The sequence below is a fragment of the Diuraphis noxia genome, unplaced genomic scaffold, assembly GCF_037042655.1.
Source record: "Diuraphis noxia isolate RWA-SAM2 unplaced genomic scaffold, SU_Dnox_SAM2 contig0005, whole genome shotgun sequence".
In the NCBI taxonomy this organism is placed as follows: Eukaryota; Metazoa; Arthropoda; class Insecta; order Hemiptera; family Aphididae; genus Diuraphis; species Diuraphis noxia.
The window spans coordinates 44715837-44730608 of NW_028301715.1; the positions used below are offsets into that span (position 1 = coordinate 44715837).

A 14772-nucleotide genomic window follows, 5' to 3' on the forward strand; every position below is an offset into this window, starting at 1 on the left:
TTATTATTTATTGAAATGTTCAAGTATTTGAGTTAGGTTAGGTTGGTTGTATAAAAAGATGTAAAAAAATGTAATTTTATATTTATAACGTATAAAATAAATGATAAAAAAGGTAGACAACTTATTTGTACACATAAAAACCACAATACTAGTTTATTATTAAAAAATCTATATATATGATATTATTACTTTTACACCTTATAGATACCGTTTTGAATGTTTAAAAAAGTTTTCAAAATGTAAATATATACTCGTGTATATGTTGTATAAACAAAATTAAAGAACTTTTTAATAAACTATAAAAAAATATATTAGAAAATAACAAACGTTAGTAACGATATTGTACTAAATGCTTATTAATGGATTAAGCACTTTAAGGATAATAATAAAATTTCCTATTTTGTAAAACTTGAAGTACAATATTACATTAATTTTCCAGTACAGTGCATTTATACTAATTGAAATCATGTATTTTGAAATTTGATAAAATGTGCTCTACCTATTCTAAAATGTATTGAAAATAAATTTAAATAATAATTACTATCTAAAATATTTATCATATCATATCTATGTAAGTTCAATATAGCTATAATCCGTATTTTGTTTTAAAATGAAATTGATTATCTATCAATCACATATTGAATTATTATTTGTGTTATTTTTTCAATGACCAATATCCTACCTAGTCGATGAATTAGTCATTCATATTAATAATTTTTCAATATTATTAATTAGTTTATTTAATATGTATCTGAAATATAAATAATATTACTTAACATCTAGATAGTAATTAAAATCGTGACATTAGTTTTCTCTCAATTGGACTTTATCAACAATCTAATCAACTAATAAATCATAAGACCAAGTAGATAATCTTGAATATATACTTAGACAGTGTAATTCAAATATTAATCTGTCAAGTTCATATACTATAAAATTAAAAATTTAATGAACATATTTCTTCTTTATCATCGTGGTCGACACGTTATACAAACACATGTATAATATATTTAATAGGTATATTTAAATTCAGATGGGTAACAAGCATAAATAAGTATGTTATAAGCAATAGCAATTATTACAAAAAGATATCTTTATTTTAAATGTTTAATTTGTATACGGTTGTATTTTGTAACTGTATTTGTAATTGTTTTTTCAAACTATATACATATAGAATAAAATAATAAAAAATCGGCCATGAATCATTTATTTAATGTTAAATTGGTAACTGTATTTTTTAATAAATTTAATATTTTAAATTATTAATGAATATAACAATGCACTCTAAGAGTAAAACGAGAGAGATGAGAAATTATTTCACAACCACATAATTTTCATTCATTCAAACTTTTGGTTAGTTGTATCTGAATACATCCAATAAAAACTTCAAAATTTCAACAAATCTTTCTTTAAAATTTAATTTTTTTCAATTAGGTTAGGTTAGGTTAGTACCTATACTTATTCATACAATTTTAATAGTATTAGAAAATATTTTTATATTATAGGAGAGTACTTATGTAAAAAAGTAATATTATATATCATAAAATTAAATTATGAGTTCGCAAAATTACATTTTAATTAATTCAGAAGTTGACAGTTTGGTGTAAAATATTTGTTTAGCATTTGAAATACTTTTGACAGATGAAAAAATTTGAATTATTTTTTGTAAAATATGTTTCTAATTTTATATAGGTACCTTTAATTAAATACTTTAAAACTCACTTACAAATTTTACTGTAAAAAATTGGCGCTGTTACATATATACACATGTAACGAGGAAGATTTAATGGCGTTTTATAACATGTATTTAACATTAAAAAAAAAACACCGTACATCGATCACGTAAGAAGGTTATTCAAATTCAGAAAGCTGACGTGGTGCAATGATAAACTTTTTGTCATACAGTTAGGGTTAAACAATACTGATCCTAAATACGTGACCACATGGAATTTTCAACATTGTGCCTTATTTTTTCACATCTTAACTCTAGTCATGTTAATATCAACGCACATAGTATTTATGCATATACAAGGTGCAACAGATAAAACTGACTTTTGGACTAACTTTTTTTCACATTAATATTTTTTATTTTTTTGTTCATCAAGTGAACCTAGCATATATATTGTTTTATGTTTTAATGTTTAGTTCTGACAATAAAAAAAAAAAATAATAATTTAATGAAAAAAATGTTGGGTAAATTCAAAATAGTCTATTTGTAAATCTGATTATAAAAACAATTTTGATACTAAAAAGATTAAGTCAAGTAGTTTTTTTTAGAATTTTTTTAAAATTCAATATTTTTTTGGTTAAATTATTTTGAATGCAACAAAGTTTTAAAAAAATGTGATTTTTGAGAATTTGCTGACATGAGTATATTTCTTAAATTACTTATTTATCATATAATATCAAAAAATTTTGTCATACGATGAATTGAGATAATTGTTTTTTTTTTTTTGTCAGGTCTTACTGTTACACTCTGTATACTATGTATATATTAATAATGTAATAGACAAAATTTCAGTAATACCTCACTAGATTTTTATCATATTTTAACTTTCTATACATTTTATCCGTAGCTATAAATTAAACATAGTACAGCATTTCTGAAGTAAGTGAGAGAAGAAAATATAAATAGTTAAACAATCGGTAATAATATCATCATTATTATTGTCAATTCATAACTAACCTTTATATTGTTAGAAAGTAGAAATATATTATATCATTATTTGAAAATCAAACAAACCCTCATTAAAAGTACAAAAATTTGATCTCATAATAATTGTCTTCTTTTACTAACAATTTACTTACTAGGTACTATATTTTAGTACACAAACATATAATCAAAACAATCTTATTAAATGTAAGATAAAAAAAATTTAGACGTCCATCCAGTATTGACTTTATTTTTTTTCCCATATAAAGACAGAGGAAAAGTAAATATCCCTTCTTCTTAATTTGTCATAACGGAAATTTTGTCCCAGAAGTTTTCCCGGCGTAGTCATTATTTATTGGTCAGAGTTCGATTTCTTTTTTTTTATCGTTTCGTCATACCAACACTGCACGCCACCACCACCGTCATCTACCACGACCACTACTACCAACAACTACCTACTATATACGAACGTACCACCACCACAACCACCACTGATATAAATCCCAACTGCGGCGGCGACGCGTCGCCTTTCCTACAAAACAGATAATTTCGATTCTATCGCGGGTGAATCGTCCCGTTTCCGGAACCATTCATTATGCGGAAACCACATCGATTAATCATTCAGATGTTACATACGTGGTCGTCATGGCCAGGGGCTTAAAGAACAATAATATAATAACGATAGTGATCATAAAAGACAGTGCAACGTGATACATGCGTGACCGGCCTAGGAAGGACTAACGGAAGAAGAGAAGTTATGAAAGCATCGCGACAATTTCAAACATTAATCATGGAAACATCTATTTTATCTATATATATACCTATGTGTTTATATATGAATATATATATATATATATATATATATATTACAAACACCATTAACGCCGCTAGCTACAAATTTCTGAATCAAGCTCGAAAGGAATGTTTTTATACGCCTGGGTAGGAACAGTGTATTACCGAGTAGTAGTGAGATTACACATTGTCGCTTTTATATGATTCCGGTGGCGTTATATTAAATTTATGAATTATTTTATAATTTGTACGCAATTCACAAATCTCAGATATTCATCGAGTTGCGTATGGATTTGATTATTCAAAAACATTTAAAAATATATTTTTCTATCCTTAAAGTACTTAAATTATTGTATGAAAATCAATAATTCGACTTTTAAAATGTCAAACTAATAATTAATGAACCGTTTCAAATTTAATCATATTATACGATGCAAAAAATATAAATAATCTTTTGAGTTTTTATAACATATTTATCAAAATATACAAAATAATTTTTTTAACGATACATATAATAGCTTAAATATTTAAAACAAAATCTACAGACTGCATAACAACAATAATCACAAAATTAAACTCTTCTGGATTTCTGGACATTCTAACATCGTAGGAAATAAGTTCGCTAAATTCGCAGTAAAAACTGAAATCACCTGTCCACTATCACCATTTACACAAATCACTTCATTCAGAGACATACAAATGCTAGCAACAAATAAATTCCGACTAATATGGCATCAGAAATAGACATCCCTCTCAATACTAAACTGAATCACATCAAACATAACACTGACAATTGAAAACTCCCAAAATTCTCGAAAACCCCAGCAAGATAATAAGATCTAATTATAATGTTTTGAACATATTTATCTCGTTGATAAATGTTGTTAATTAATAAATATATTTTAACTAAGGAAGGTAAAAAATGGATTATTATTGAAAAAATATTATGAATTTTAATGTGATACAAAACGTAGATAGTGTAAATTGAAAACTAATTCTAAATTCTGAGCAGAGAAATAAGTATAATGATTTGACGATAATATATTTATTTATTTATTTTACATATGTATTTGGTTGTATTCACGATTCACACGATTGAAGCAGAAAATTTGCTCCAATTTTCAACAGTGAAGGTAGTTGGGGCAACATTATTTATTTTTATATTACCAATAGTTATATATACCACCAAAAAATTCATTGTTACACATTAATAATAACAAAAATGTGTTTTAATTCATGAATATATTTAATAGATTAGTTTAATAATTTTAAATAATAAAAATAATAGTATTTATACATTTGGCGTTCAGAAAACTTAAAGTGACTAAAAATGAAAAAAAAAATATACTGATATATATATATATATATATATATATATATATATATATATGTATATATATTGTATTTAAACATTTTACAACATGAACAATCAACACCTCAAACTATCTTACGATATGTCAGTATACTAGCTTCTATTAAGATATTATATTGTTGAAAAAAAATGAGTTCAACCCACTAAAATAAGATGTGCATAATTATAATAATTTATCAATATTATTTATTCAATTTTATTTATCATTATGTAATTTTTTTTGTTTTATGTAGAAAAGTTTGACAATTCAAATTCAATTGAATGATATTTGGGAGTATCACTTTTTAACTTATAGCCTATCTTCTGTCCATCGTTACAATATATCTCTGTACCAAATTTTGTCGTAATCGATCCAGTCGTTTAGGAATGTATAAACGACAAACAGACAGAAATCCATTTATATATTTATATATAGATATATTATATAATTATTTATTGTTAAATTCGAATTAAACATTCGTATTATAGTGACATCAACTCGATGACGCCAGAAAATTTGAAAAATAGCTATTACAGTATTACACTTCAGTATAAGCGAGTTATATATTTTTTTTTACGTGGTATAGTATCCAAATATTCTACAAGTTTATACCTACACATTGCTTACCTATTTAATTAGTACACAGTGCGTGCATTATGACATTATAAAGACATTATATTATATGTCTTGCTTACATATTTTTACAATTGTTAACGTGACGAAATAATACCATAAATATTCACATTGATGATAAAAAAAATTTAAAATGTTTACAGTAAACAAAAAATCCGATTACCTCTCTATGATCCGTGATGATAATATTGTATTCTGAGCAGTTTATATACATTTTACGTGTGCTGTGCTGGTAATTGTAATTGCGAAAAACGGCTGCGAGGGACGTCTGAACGTCTCACCATACGTCGATTGCATTTATTCTTGGGAGATTTTTCATTTATCACATACGGGGATGTTTTCCAAGTGCATCCTAGAATTATTCTTATTTAATATCCCGGATGCGTATGAAACAAGATCTCATATGGATCCTACATCCAAAGAAAAAATATAATATTTTTGACGTAGCCTGAATGCCTGAATGCGTCCCATGCAGTTAATTTGAGTAACAAAAGGTACACACGAAGTAGTTATTAATATCAACTTTATTATTTTGGCTTGCTCTTTTTTACCACATTTTGGCTAGTTTGGGTGAGTAAAGGTTAGTTTTTAAATATTGTATGATGTTAATCATCCATAATTCAATTGAAAATTTTTTTAAATGTCGTTACTTGAAAAGTAAAATTTTGTGTAACTACTTTGCGCATTAGTTTACAGTCTACTCACACTCATTGATCTAAACGATGAGTCATCTTTTCCACAAAATATCATTTTAAAAATTAAATAGGTATATAATTGTACATATTTTGTTCTATCATAGTCGATTATTGTGTCTTATAAAAATTTTGGCTGCGGAGTAATGGACATTCTCGATCATTTCAATATAATTTGTCGAAAAGACTACCACGGACTTAGGTACTCGGGTTATGCAAATAGAAAATTAAAAATGGGACACACTTGGTACATCCCCGTACAGACGGGATTTATTAGTATTACATACTCCGTGGTATATACATATCACACTGATATTCGGAACAGAACACAGAACCACCCTTCTCGCCGATATCGTAGAGAGTAAATCGCATCTTTAATCATTATATTCACACGATTAGACTAATAAATTACATGCGAAAATTTGAGGAGAAATTGCAAAAAAAGTAACGTAAAGTTTATTTTAAAAGTCTACCGGACCGTTTCGTTTTGTGAAAATATTAAATTATTAGGTTAGGTTATTATAGAATGTTTTCGGACGTCCGAATCAATCGGTTTACACAAACGTGTCAACGAGAGTTTATGAATGTAGTACGATCGTTCGCACATACAATTCCACCGAGTTAATGAACTTATATATTCAATTTATATGATTAAGTCTTAGAATACGTGTTTGATATGAATAATGTTATATAAGTCAAAATACCCCCCATAGCGACATTGAAGTATTAAATTATGTTACTGCACTGACGTTAGTAATATATTATTTTATATTATATTATATATTTATATATATATATATAAATTTATTTCACAAGTTATGTAATTAACGCCTACACCAATAAGCAAATCACTAATTTGGACTAAGTTCTTTGATGTTTTATATATCATATATTTATAGGCGAAATTGTATTTGTAACAGCAAATACTCTTCAAAGGATTTGAGTAGCCTCTATATCGATTGAATAGTGGACACAGGTGGAGGCCCTTTACACATATATTTTTTTAGGATTCTCAATAGCTTCAGTAAAAACGGAAAATTGGTTTCCTTATAAATTAGGTTATTATAGTGAGACGCTTATAATGTACTCGTATATATATTATTTTATCTGTATATGAAACAAACGATAAATAATAGACAGAGCTTGTCTTGGGCTTGGGCATCATATTTTACAAAATCAGGAACACGTCCTGGCTCACATTAAATTTGAAGTGTTTAAAAAAAGTAAATGATTTTGTAAATTTAGGACGATCATACATTTAATCATGATTTATAATTCATCATATTATTATATTATGTTTAATCACTTGCGTTAACTATAAAGTTGAAAAAATGTTCGCAAACAATATTCTACATCTGTTGACTATAATTACAGTCTAATTTAATAGCGTAACTGCAAAAACATTTGTTTAAATTTGCTATTTATATTCATATATAATTAAGGTGAATAAGCTCAACTTACTACGAGTATATATAGTTATGCTGGGATTACTCGTTCCATAACGAGTTATATAATTGCGTTCAAGCCATTTTTATTTAATTGTGTTTACGTACAATGTGCAAATAAGGATCACTTATTAAATTATTCAAGCATATTTCATCGATTGAAAGAGATATTTTCTAAAAATGTTATTTATTTATTTCAATATTTTATCTATTTATAAAGTATAATTAATTTATATTTGTATCAATCATTTATCAAAATATTCAAATTACAATAATATTATAATATTGTAAATTATTCGGTAATCTTGTATTACTTGGTATTAATTTTATATATAGAAATAAAAATACTATTTATTATTGAAAAGTTTATGTTCGTACAACTTAAAGGTTGATAATAATTATGAATGGGCCTACACTATGGACCTAACATTATGGGTTATAGATAATGTCTAATAGACAATAGACATGTTTACATTTTTAAATTAGTTTCGGCTCACTTTTCAGTAAAACAACACGATATCACAAACAGCATAATAACAATACCCATCCAAAAAATAATGTACGGCGCAAGTCAACATATATATTAAATATGTTTAGTGCGCATGTAAGGTGCACCACGCACCTCATCCCTATGCTGCAATGTTATATTAATATATTATATTTCAGCGAAACTATACTGGAAATCACGTCCAATTCGTCAAGCTTACAGAGGCTGTCATGGTCAAGTCAATATAACGATGTGATTAAAAGTAATTTTTGCGCTGTCTTTATTACGATCAACCACCATGGCAAACGGCCCCAGCATTTTTGATGCATCATTCAAAGAATTATTAACGACGATTGTCGGGATATTTGTATATACGCGCGTTCGTAGAAATGTATAGTTTCTATCAATCTTAGACGCGTTTGAATCTTGTGTTTTATCTTTTTTTTATGACTTGTAAGTAGTAAATTATAAATGTATTTATATATATCTACAACTGTAATAACGTTATATTTAAAGATTTATAGGTATTTTCAAAAAATATCCAAAAGACCAGACTAATAAAATTTTATCGTAAAATATGTCGACATGTTGGTTAAATTACATAAAGTTTTCCAATATTATGTTGTTAAATTGTTTTTATTCTATTATGTTAGTAACAAGTAATGCAATCACTCATAACGGCCAAACGAAATATATCTTTAACAGCCATAATATAATTTTAGTATGCATATTCAAATATCAAATAAAATACTAAAGAAATATTTTCTTTTAATAAAATAAGTAATTATATGATTGCAAAAGGGTTAGTCATGCATAATAAAATATTGGTAGAAACTCTTAGATAATTAAATATTGATAAATTGTATATTTATAAAATATTATTAATCCTATGCATCCCGTTAGTTGTACATCATAATGTGCCTACCAGACTGTTAAAGTACACCTCTTGGGAAATTATATTATAACTATGACATTATATTATTATGTACTGTTTTTGTCAAAAAATGTAAAAATATTTCAATAATAAAACTAAGTAACATGGCGCTTTAGTTAGGCAATTTAGGTACATCGAGGATGTGCAGTCTTTTTTCGGTATCTTTACGGTTAGTTGAAAAAACATTAAATTATGATACAACGGGGTAAAGTAACATTATGATTAGGATTAGGATGTTGATGACCTAAAACACATAAAAATGCCCTAAAAAAGTGCAAAAATTTGTAATTATTTTTTTCTTTAATTTTAGCTTCTAAATCATGATTTAAATTACAACCATAATTAACATCGATTTACATTTATAAATCAGTTTTATTTAACAAGAATATTTTGATATTAAAAAAATATGTAGTAAGCCCATCTCTAACCATTTATTGCACTTCGAACATCATAGCGAATCGATAAAAAAAAGTGTTATGTTTTAATACTATATTTCTCTATTCGGATAGTAGTATACCGCTAACACATTGTGACTAATAGTAATATTAAATTAATCCCCCTTTAACTACATACTAGGGTAAACATTTTTATTTAAGTTTTTATTTAGAATGCATATTTGAATACTAAAAAAAAGTAATCAAAATAAGGATTTAAATACTTTATGATGATATTATCCTCAGAGCATTCTGGATAGTATAAAATATATTCTGCATTTCCTTTATGAATGAAATATAAAATAAACTTTGGTTAATTTAAAATCATTCATTTAAAATATGTAGAATACCAAACAGCACTACAAAATATTAAATTAACACTGCATAAAATTCAGAGTTATAATATTTTATTTTACTTTTAAAAATTATTTAAAATACCCGAATTAACATTGTGTTAAATAAACTCTAAAAGTAATATTAAAAATCATTTAGAAAGTTTCCTCTAATACGTAGGTATGTATTTTTGTTTAAATTTGTTTAGGTATGTATCACTGTTACAATGACATAGCCGTTCAAAGTGCTTCCTGACAACTGACTCCATAAGTTTAAATGCATGCGATTATAGTTAGGAGGAACAACAATAAGATCACTTTTGCTAACGATTTACTAAAAAATGTTTTAGCAATAATTTTATTTCAAAACATTTTAGTATTTACTCAAATGTTTGCTTCTATCACTAACCGACTTCGTCAACGGTTTAGTGTTATTGTTGGTATACGATATTAGTTTTAGCGATGAACAAACTTCATAATAATACTTATGTGGTGTTGATAAATAGTCAGCAAATCGTTCGGTTATGTTACGTCCACGAAAACGCGTATAAGGTATAACAACATAGCTTTTCGTGTATCGATAGTTACGTGCGTTGCGTTATAATATTACTATCATGAATGATTTCAACGAGCCGCATTAAATATTGTAATAATATATCACTATATGCTGCAGTTGGGGGGAGGAAATAAAATATGCTCAATCCAATTGACTAACTTGTACAAATCGCCCGGAAACTTGGGACCCCGCAAAACGTCCACGCACGCGTCTCCGACCCTGGACACCTTGGGTGTCCAGCCCTCGCACCTGGCCGCCATCACGTCCTTGACGCACTCAGCAAACACGCGCACTGCCGCCCTTATAGTGTGCTTGTCTGCCTGCGGTGGTGCGACGGGACGCAGTGACAGCATTCCTACCGGTACGTTGCCTTTCCTCTTTCCGGTTGCGTTGACGCCGCTGCCGGTGTTGCCGATGTCCAGCCACAGCCACGCCACGTTGCCGGCGGGCAGCAACCCCACCGCGGCCGCTTGACGCCAGACGGTTTGCGCTGAGTCGCGGTCGCCGACCACCACCACCACAGAAGCCTCGGAAGTCGAAAGTTCTACCATAGATCTAAAAAAATATAATATATACATCATATAGGTGTTTAAAGGCAGGCTTTTTTACACATATATATATATAATATTATAATTGATTATATAATGATATAACTCATACAACTTAATGATAATATTCAGAGATGTCACAAACAAGCATGTTTGTCGCTCACTTTAATTTTAATATTTAATTTGTTCAAATTCTGGTTTAAGAAAATCGTAATCATATACTTACAGACTATATAGTATCAAATTATTTATAGTTTTTATAGATACTACTAAACGTAAAGACTGTTCCGCAAAGTTATAAATATTTCTGTTTTTCAAACAAAAACCCCCATTTTTACTGTTAATTATTTTGAATTATTTGATTATTATTAATTTATTTTAAAATGTTGATGTACCTTAATTGACTTTGATCAAGTAGTTGCTGATTTGTTAAGACGTTTAATACGCCACGCTTATTAAATGGGTTTACATATATGTATATATATATATTATGCAATATTTGATCAAGCATTTATTACATTTTAACTGTTTTTATAAATGACAAATTCATAATGTTGATAAGTTAATGTTTAAAAAAATGAATATTCATTAAAAATCTTAAAACACTATAGCTTCCTATATCTTTCAAACACATTATCACGGACCTATTGGATCTATAATTATTTATATCTACATAAAGGTAAATAACTTTAAAATTACTCGTTCGACTTATTAATAATTTACTCTAGAAAAAAGAAAGTTGTCATTTGAAAAACAAAAGTAGGTATAAATCTCCTTAAATAAAAAAAAATATTTCATGAACACGAAAATATCTTTAAGGAATTTAATGTTTGTAATACGTATTTATATTATTTAAAAGTCAAATTTTGAATGATAATTGCATGAATTAATTATTTAAATTACGTCAGCATGCTTGGTGAATGTTTCTGTATATAATATTTTGTTTTCAAGTAAAATATTTTTAAATGTTTAGTAATATTATATATTTTATTATTAAATGCAAATTATTTGCTCCTGAATGAGTATGAAATATGAGTACTTATAAATATAAATCTTATATACGCTTAACATTAACTATAGTTATTATTATCATGTCATACAGGAAAAGTATCTACGTTGTTATATTTTTAATGTTACAACCATAAGCTTATGATAACCAATAGTGGTATACAACGTACTTGGTTGATCGTCGGAATATTGGTACGGTCCATAGAATTTATGACAAAAGAAATAAAAAACGCGGAATAATGGTACTCTTCAGCATCTAATTTTCAGGGGTCCTAAAATATTTACAACGTTTATATAGTTTCGATAAATCACCATCAAGCCAAAAATTTAAATTTGAATAATATTTTAAAAACAAAAATATAATATTAGCAATCAAAATGAACAAGAAACATAATAAGTGCATACAAAGCAGCAAGTACCAATATATATTTAAAATAGATATAAAATATAAAATAGATGATCGATAATAACTATTTCACAAACTTTCCTATATTATTTAAAAATTGTCCTGTTTTAATTTCTTTATATAAATAGCTCTCGCATTCGTTGTGTAGTTTGTGTTGTAAAGTAATTATTATCTTTTTTTTTTTGAACTTTTAGGCGTTAAGGTATTGTGTATATTTGATTGAAAACGGGTTAAAATAGTAGTTATTTTCACTCGTGGTCGCTCGTGGTTTCCTATCATCGATGAAATTAAATTTAAAAAATAATTGATCATATTTTATTATTTTATTTTTCCGTAAGATTTTGAGAAACCTTGATTATTTTGGATCGTACCAGTATTTCACGTTTATAAAGACTATAACAGTATTCCATTTACCTACATGGTTAAGGTTATCCTCAAGTTCCACTCGTAATTATATTCTGAATAAGTAGTTTTTTTTATTTTCACTTTAATGTTTTTATTTATTTTAAGCCAGTAGTGCAACGATTTGGTAGACTTTGAGCTCTTGTATTATATGTAGAACATTATTGTTATTAAAAAAAAATCAAAATTAAAAACATTCAATAAAAAACAATGAATAATTTAAAATTGACTGCAAGCAGTTTTAAAAATAACTTGTGAAATAGAAAAAACATTAAAATATGTAACTACACATTTTTTAAACGATTTTAACAAAAAAGATAATTAACAAATATCATGTATTCGTGCTTATTAAAAAATTCAAAGAAAACAATTAACACTTAAATTTTTTTCATCATGTAGTACGAATCATTTTACAAATATTTTAGATTCTGGGCCGAAGAGACGATTAAAACCAGAATATTGATGGTTTCTTAGTAAATTTTTATTTATGGAACAAATAAGTTTTATTTAGCTCTAATTACAAATCTATTTTATCGTTAAACGTATACAAACCGTGTATTTTCATTTCTCACATTTTCTTTAAGATAAATACATATACTAGTTGTTAACTAAAAATTAATTGTATTCTTAATGCTAAATGAATTTAAAAAAAGGTTATTTTGAAAATGATTTAATCAGCCTAGAATTATTTCATTGTAAGCCTGGGATAAACGTCACGCGTTTAAGTTGCAGCACTAAGTATGAACGATGAATACCATAACGTGGCACAAATAATTTTACGAACGGTTTATCGAACATATTAAATAATTATTGTGATACTATTGTAATATATTGTGTAAACGTAAGTACCTTATTTCATTATCGTAATTCTCATATGACTATCGTGTAGTACGATTTAGTATGATATAATAACATACAGTAAACGGGGTATTGAGACATTATTTTTCGATCGAATGATTTATGGTAATTGGGTGTTGGTTCGTGCTCGAGTATGTACTACTAAAATGTCACGGGAAACGATGAGCTAATTTGGGCGATCTTCTGAGAATTATAAATATATATATATATAATAATTATGTTACGTACATGGTCAATTTTAAAAATAAATCTATGAAATATTATTATCACATCGTGTCAAGCTTATACAATAATAAAAAAAATACTAAGATCTCGAAATGATGATAATTATGTAGAATTGTGAAAATATCTTTTTTAATATTATTGTTTGCGCCTTTAATGGCAATTTTATATTATATTTGTTTCTGCTATCTGTATTATTATCTTGGCGATTAATTTTTGTTTTTATCACACATATCTGCAGGCTGCAGCGCGGTCGACGATGGTGACAGCTCTGCAGCTGTCGTGTGCTGACCACTCAGTGTGTGTTTGATGGGTTTTATTATTCGGTGGTCTTGTCGCCAAATGTTGTTCTTTTCTTATTTTGTAGTGTTGGCGACACTGACTTTCTTCATCTTTAATTTTTTACTTTGCATCGCCGTTTTCTCTCGTTCGTTTTTTCTTTTTTGCGCTGTGACGGTCTCGTGGAACCACAAGCCTTTTTGCTCATTGCTGTGTTTTTTGTTTAAAATCTCCCTTTTCTCTGGCTCATCTTCTGGTTACCGTTTTCCTTTGGAAGTATCGTTCACAGCCATTGTTTTTTGCTCATATTAATGTATCATTTGTTATAGGTTCTATTGCTCACTAGTGTCAGTGGCGGACTGGGAGAAAAACACAGCCCGGGAAAATCATAATTGTAGAGGCCCTCAATATACTAACGGCCTTTTAAATATATAATATATTTTTTATACGTCATGTGGATGCTATAACGGTCTATACAATACCTATAATAACTATTTTAGATTCTGAGCGGAGCGATGAATATACTCGTATTGTTTTTACAATGATGTGTGTGTTTGTAATTTTTTTTTGTATCTATCATCACCTTTTAGGACAGTAAAAATGCTTAGATTTTTTTCAACATTATTTTTTCTAATAGGAAAGTAGTGAATCTAGTTGGTAGTTTTTCCAGTAGTTTTCAAAAGTGCCGTGAAAAACAAAAGAAAAATTATTTTTATTTTTTGATGTAACTCTAAAACAA

General features: G+C 27.4%; 1 protein-coding gene across 4 annotated transcripts in view; it reads right to left on the reverse strand.

Annotated features, from left to right (window-relative positions):
* Window positions 1-14772, reverse strand: part of LOC107174181 (glutamate receptor ionotropic, NMDA 1-like) — a 166112-nt gene that overhangs the window by 72608 nt on the left and 78732 nt on the right. For all 4 annotated transcript variants that reach the window (XM_089228229.1, XM_089228226.1, XM_089228228.1 and 1 more), the window contains one exon: window positions 10470-10865. In XM_089228229.1, coding sequence (XP_089084355.1) covers window positions 10470-10865 — 396 coding nt within the window. The remainder of the gene's footprint in view (window positions 1-10469; window positions 10866-14772) is intronic.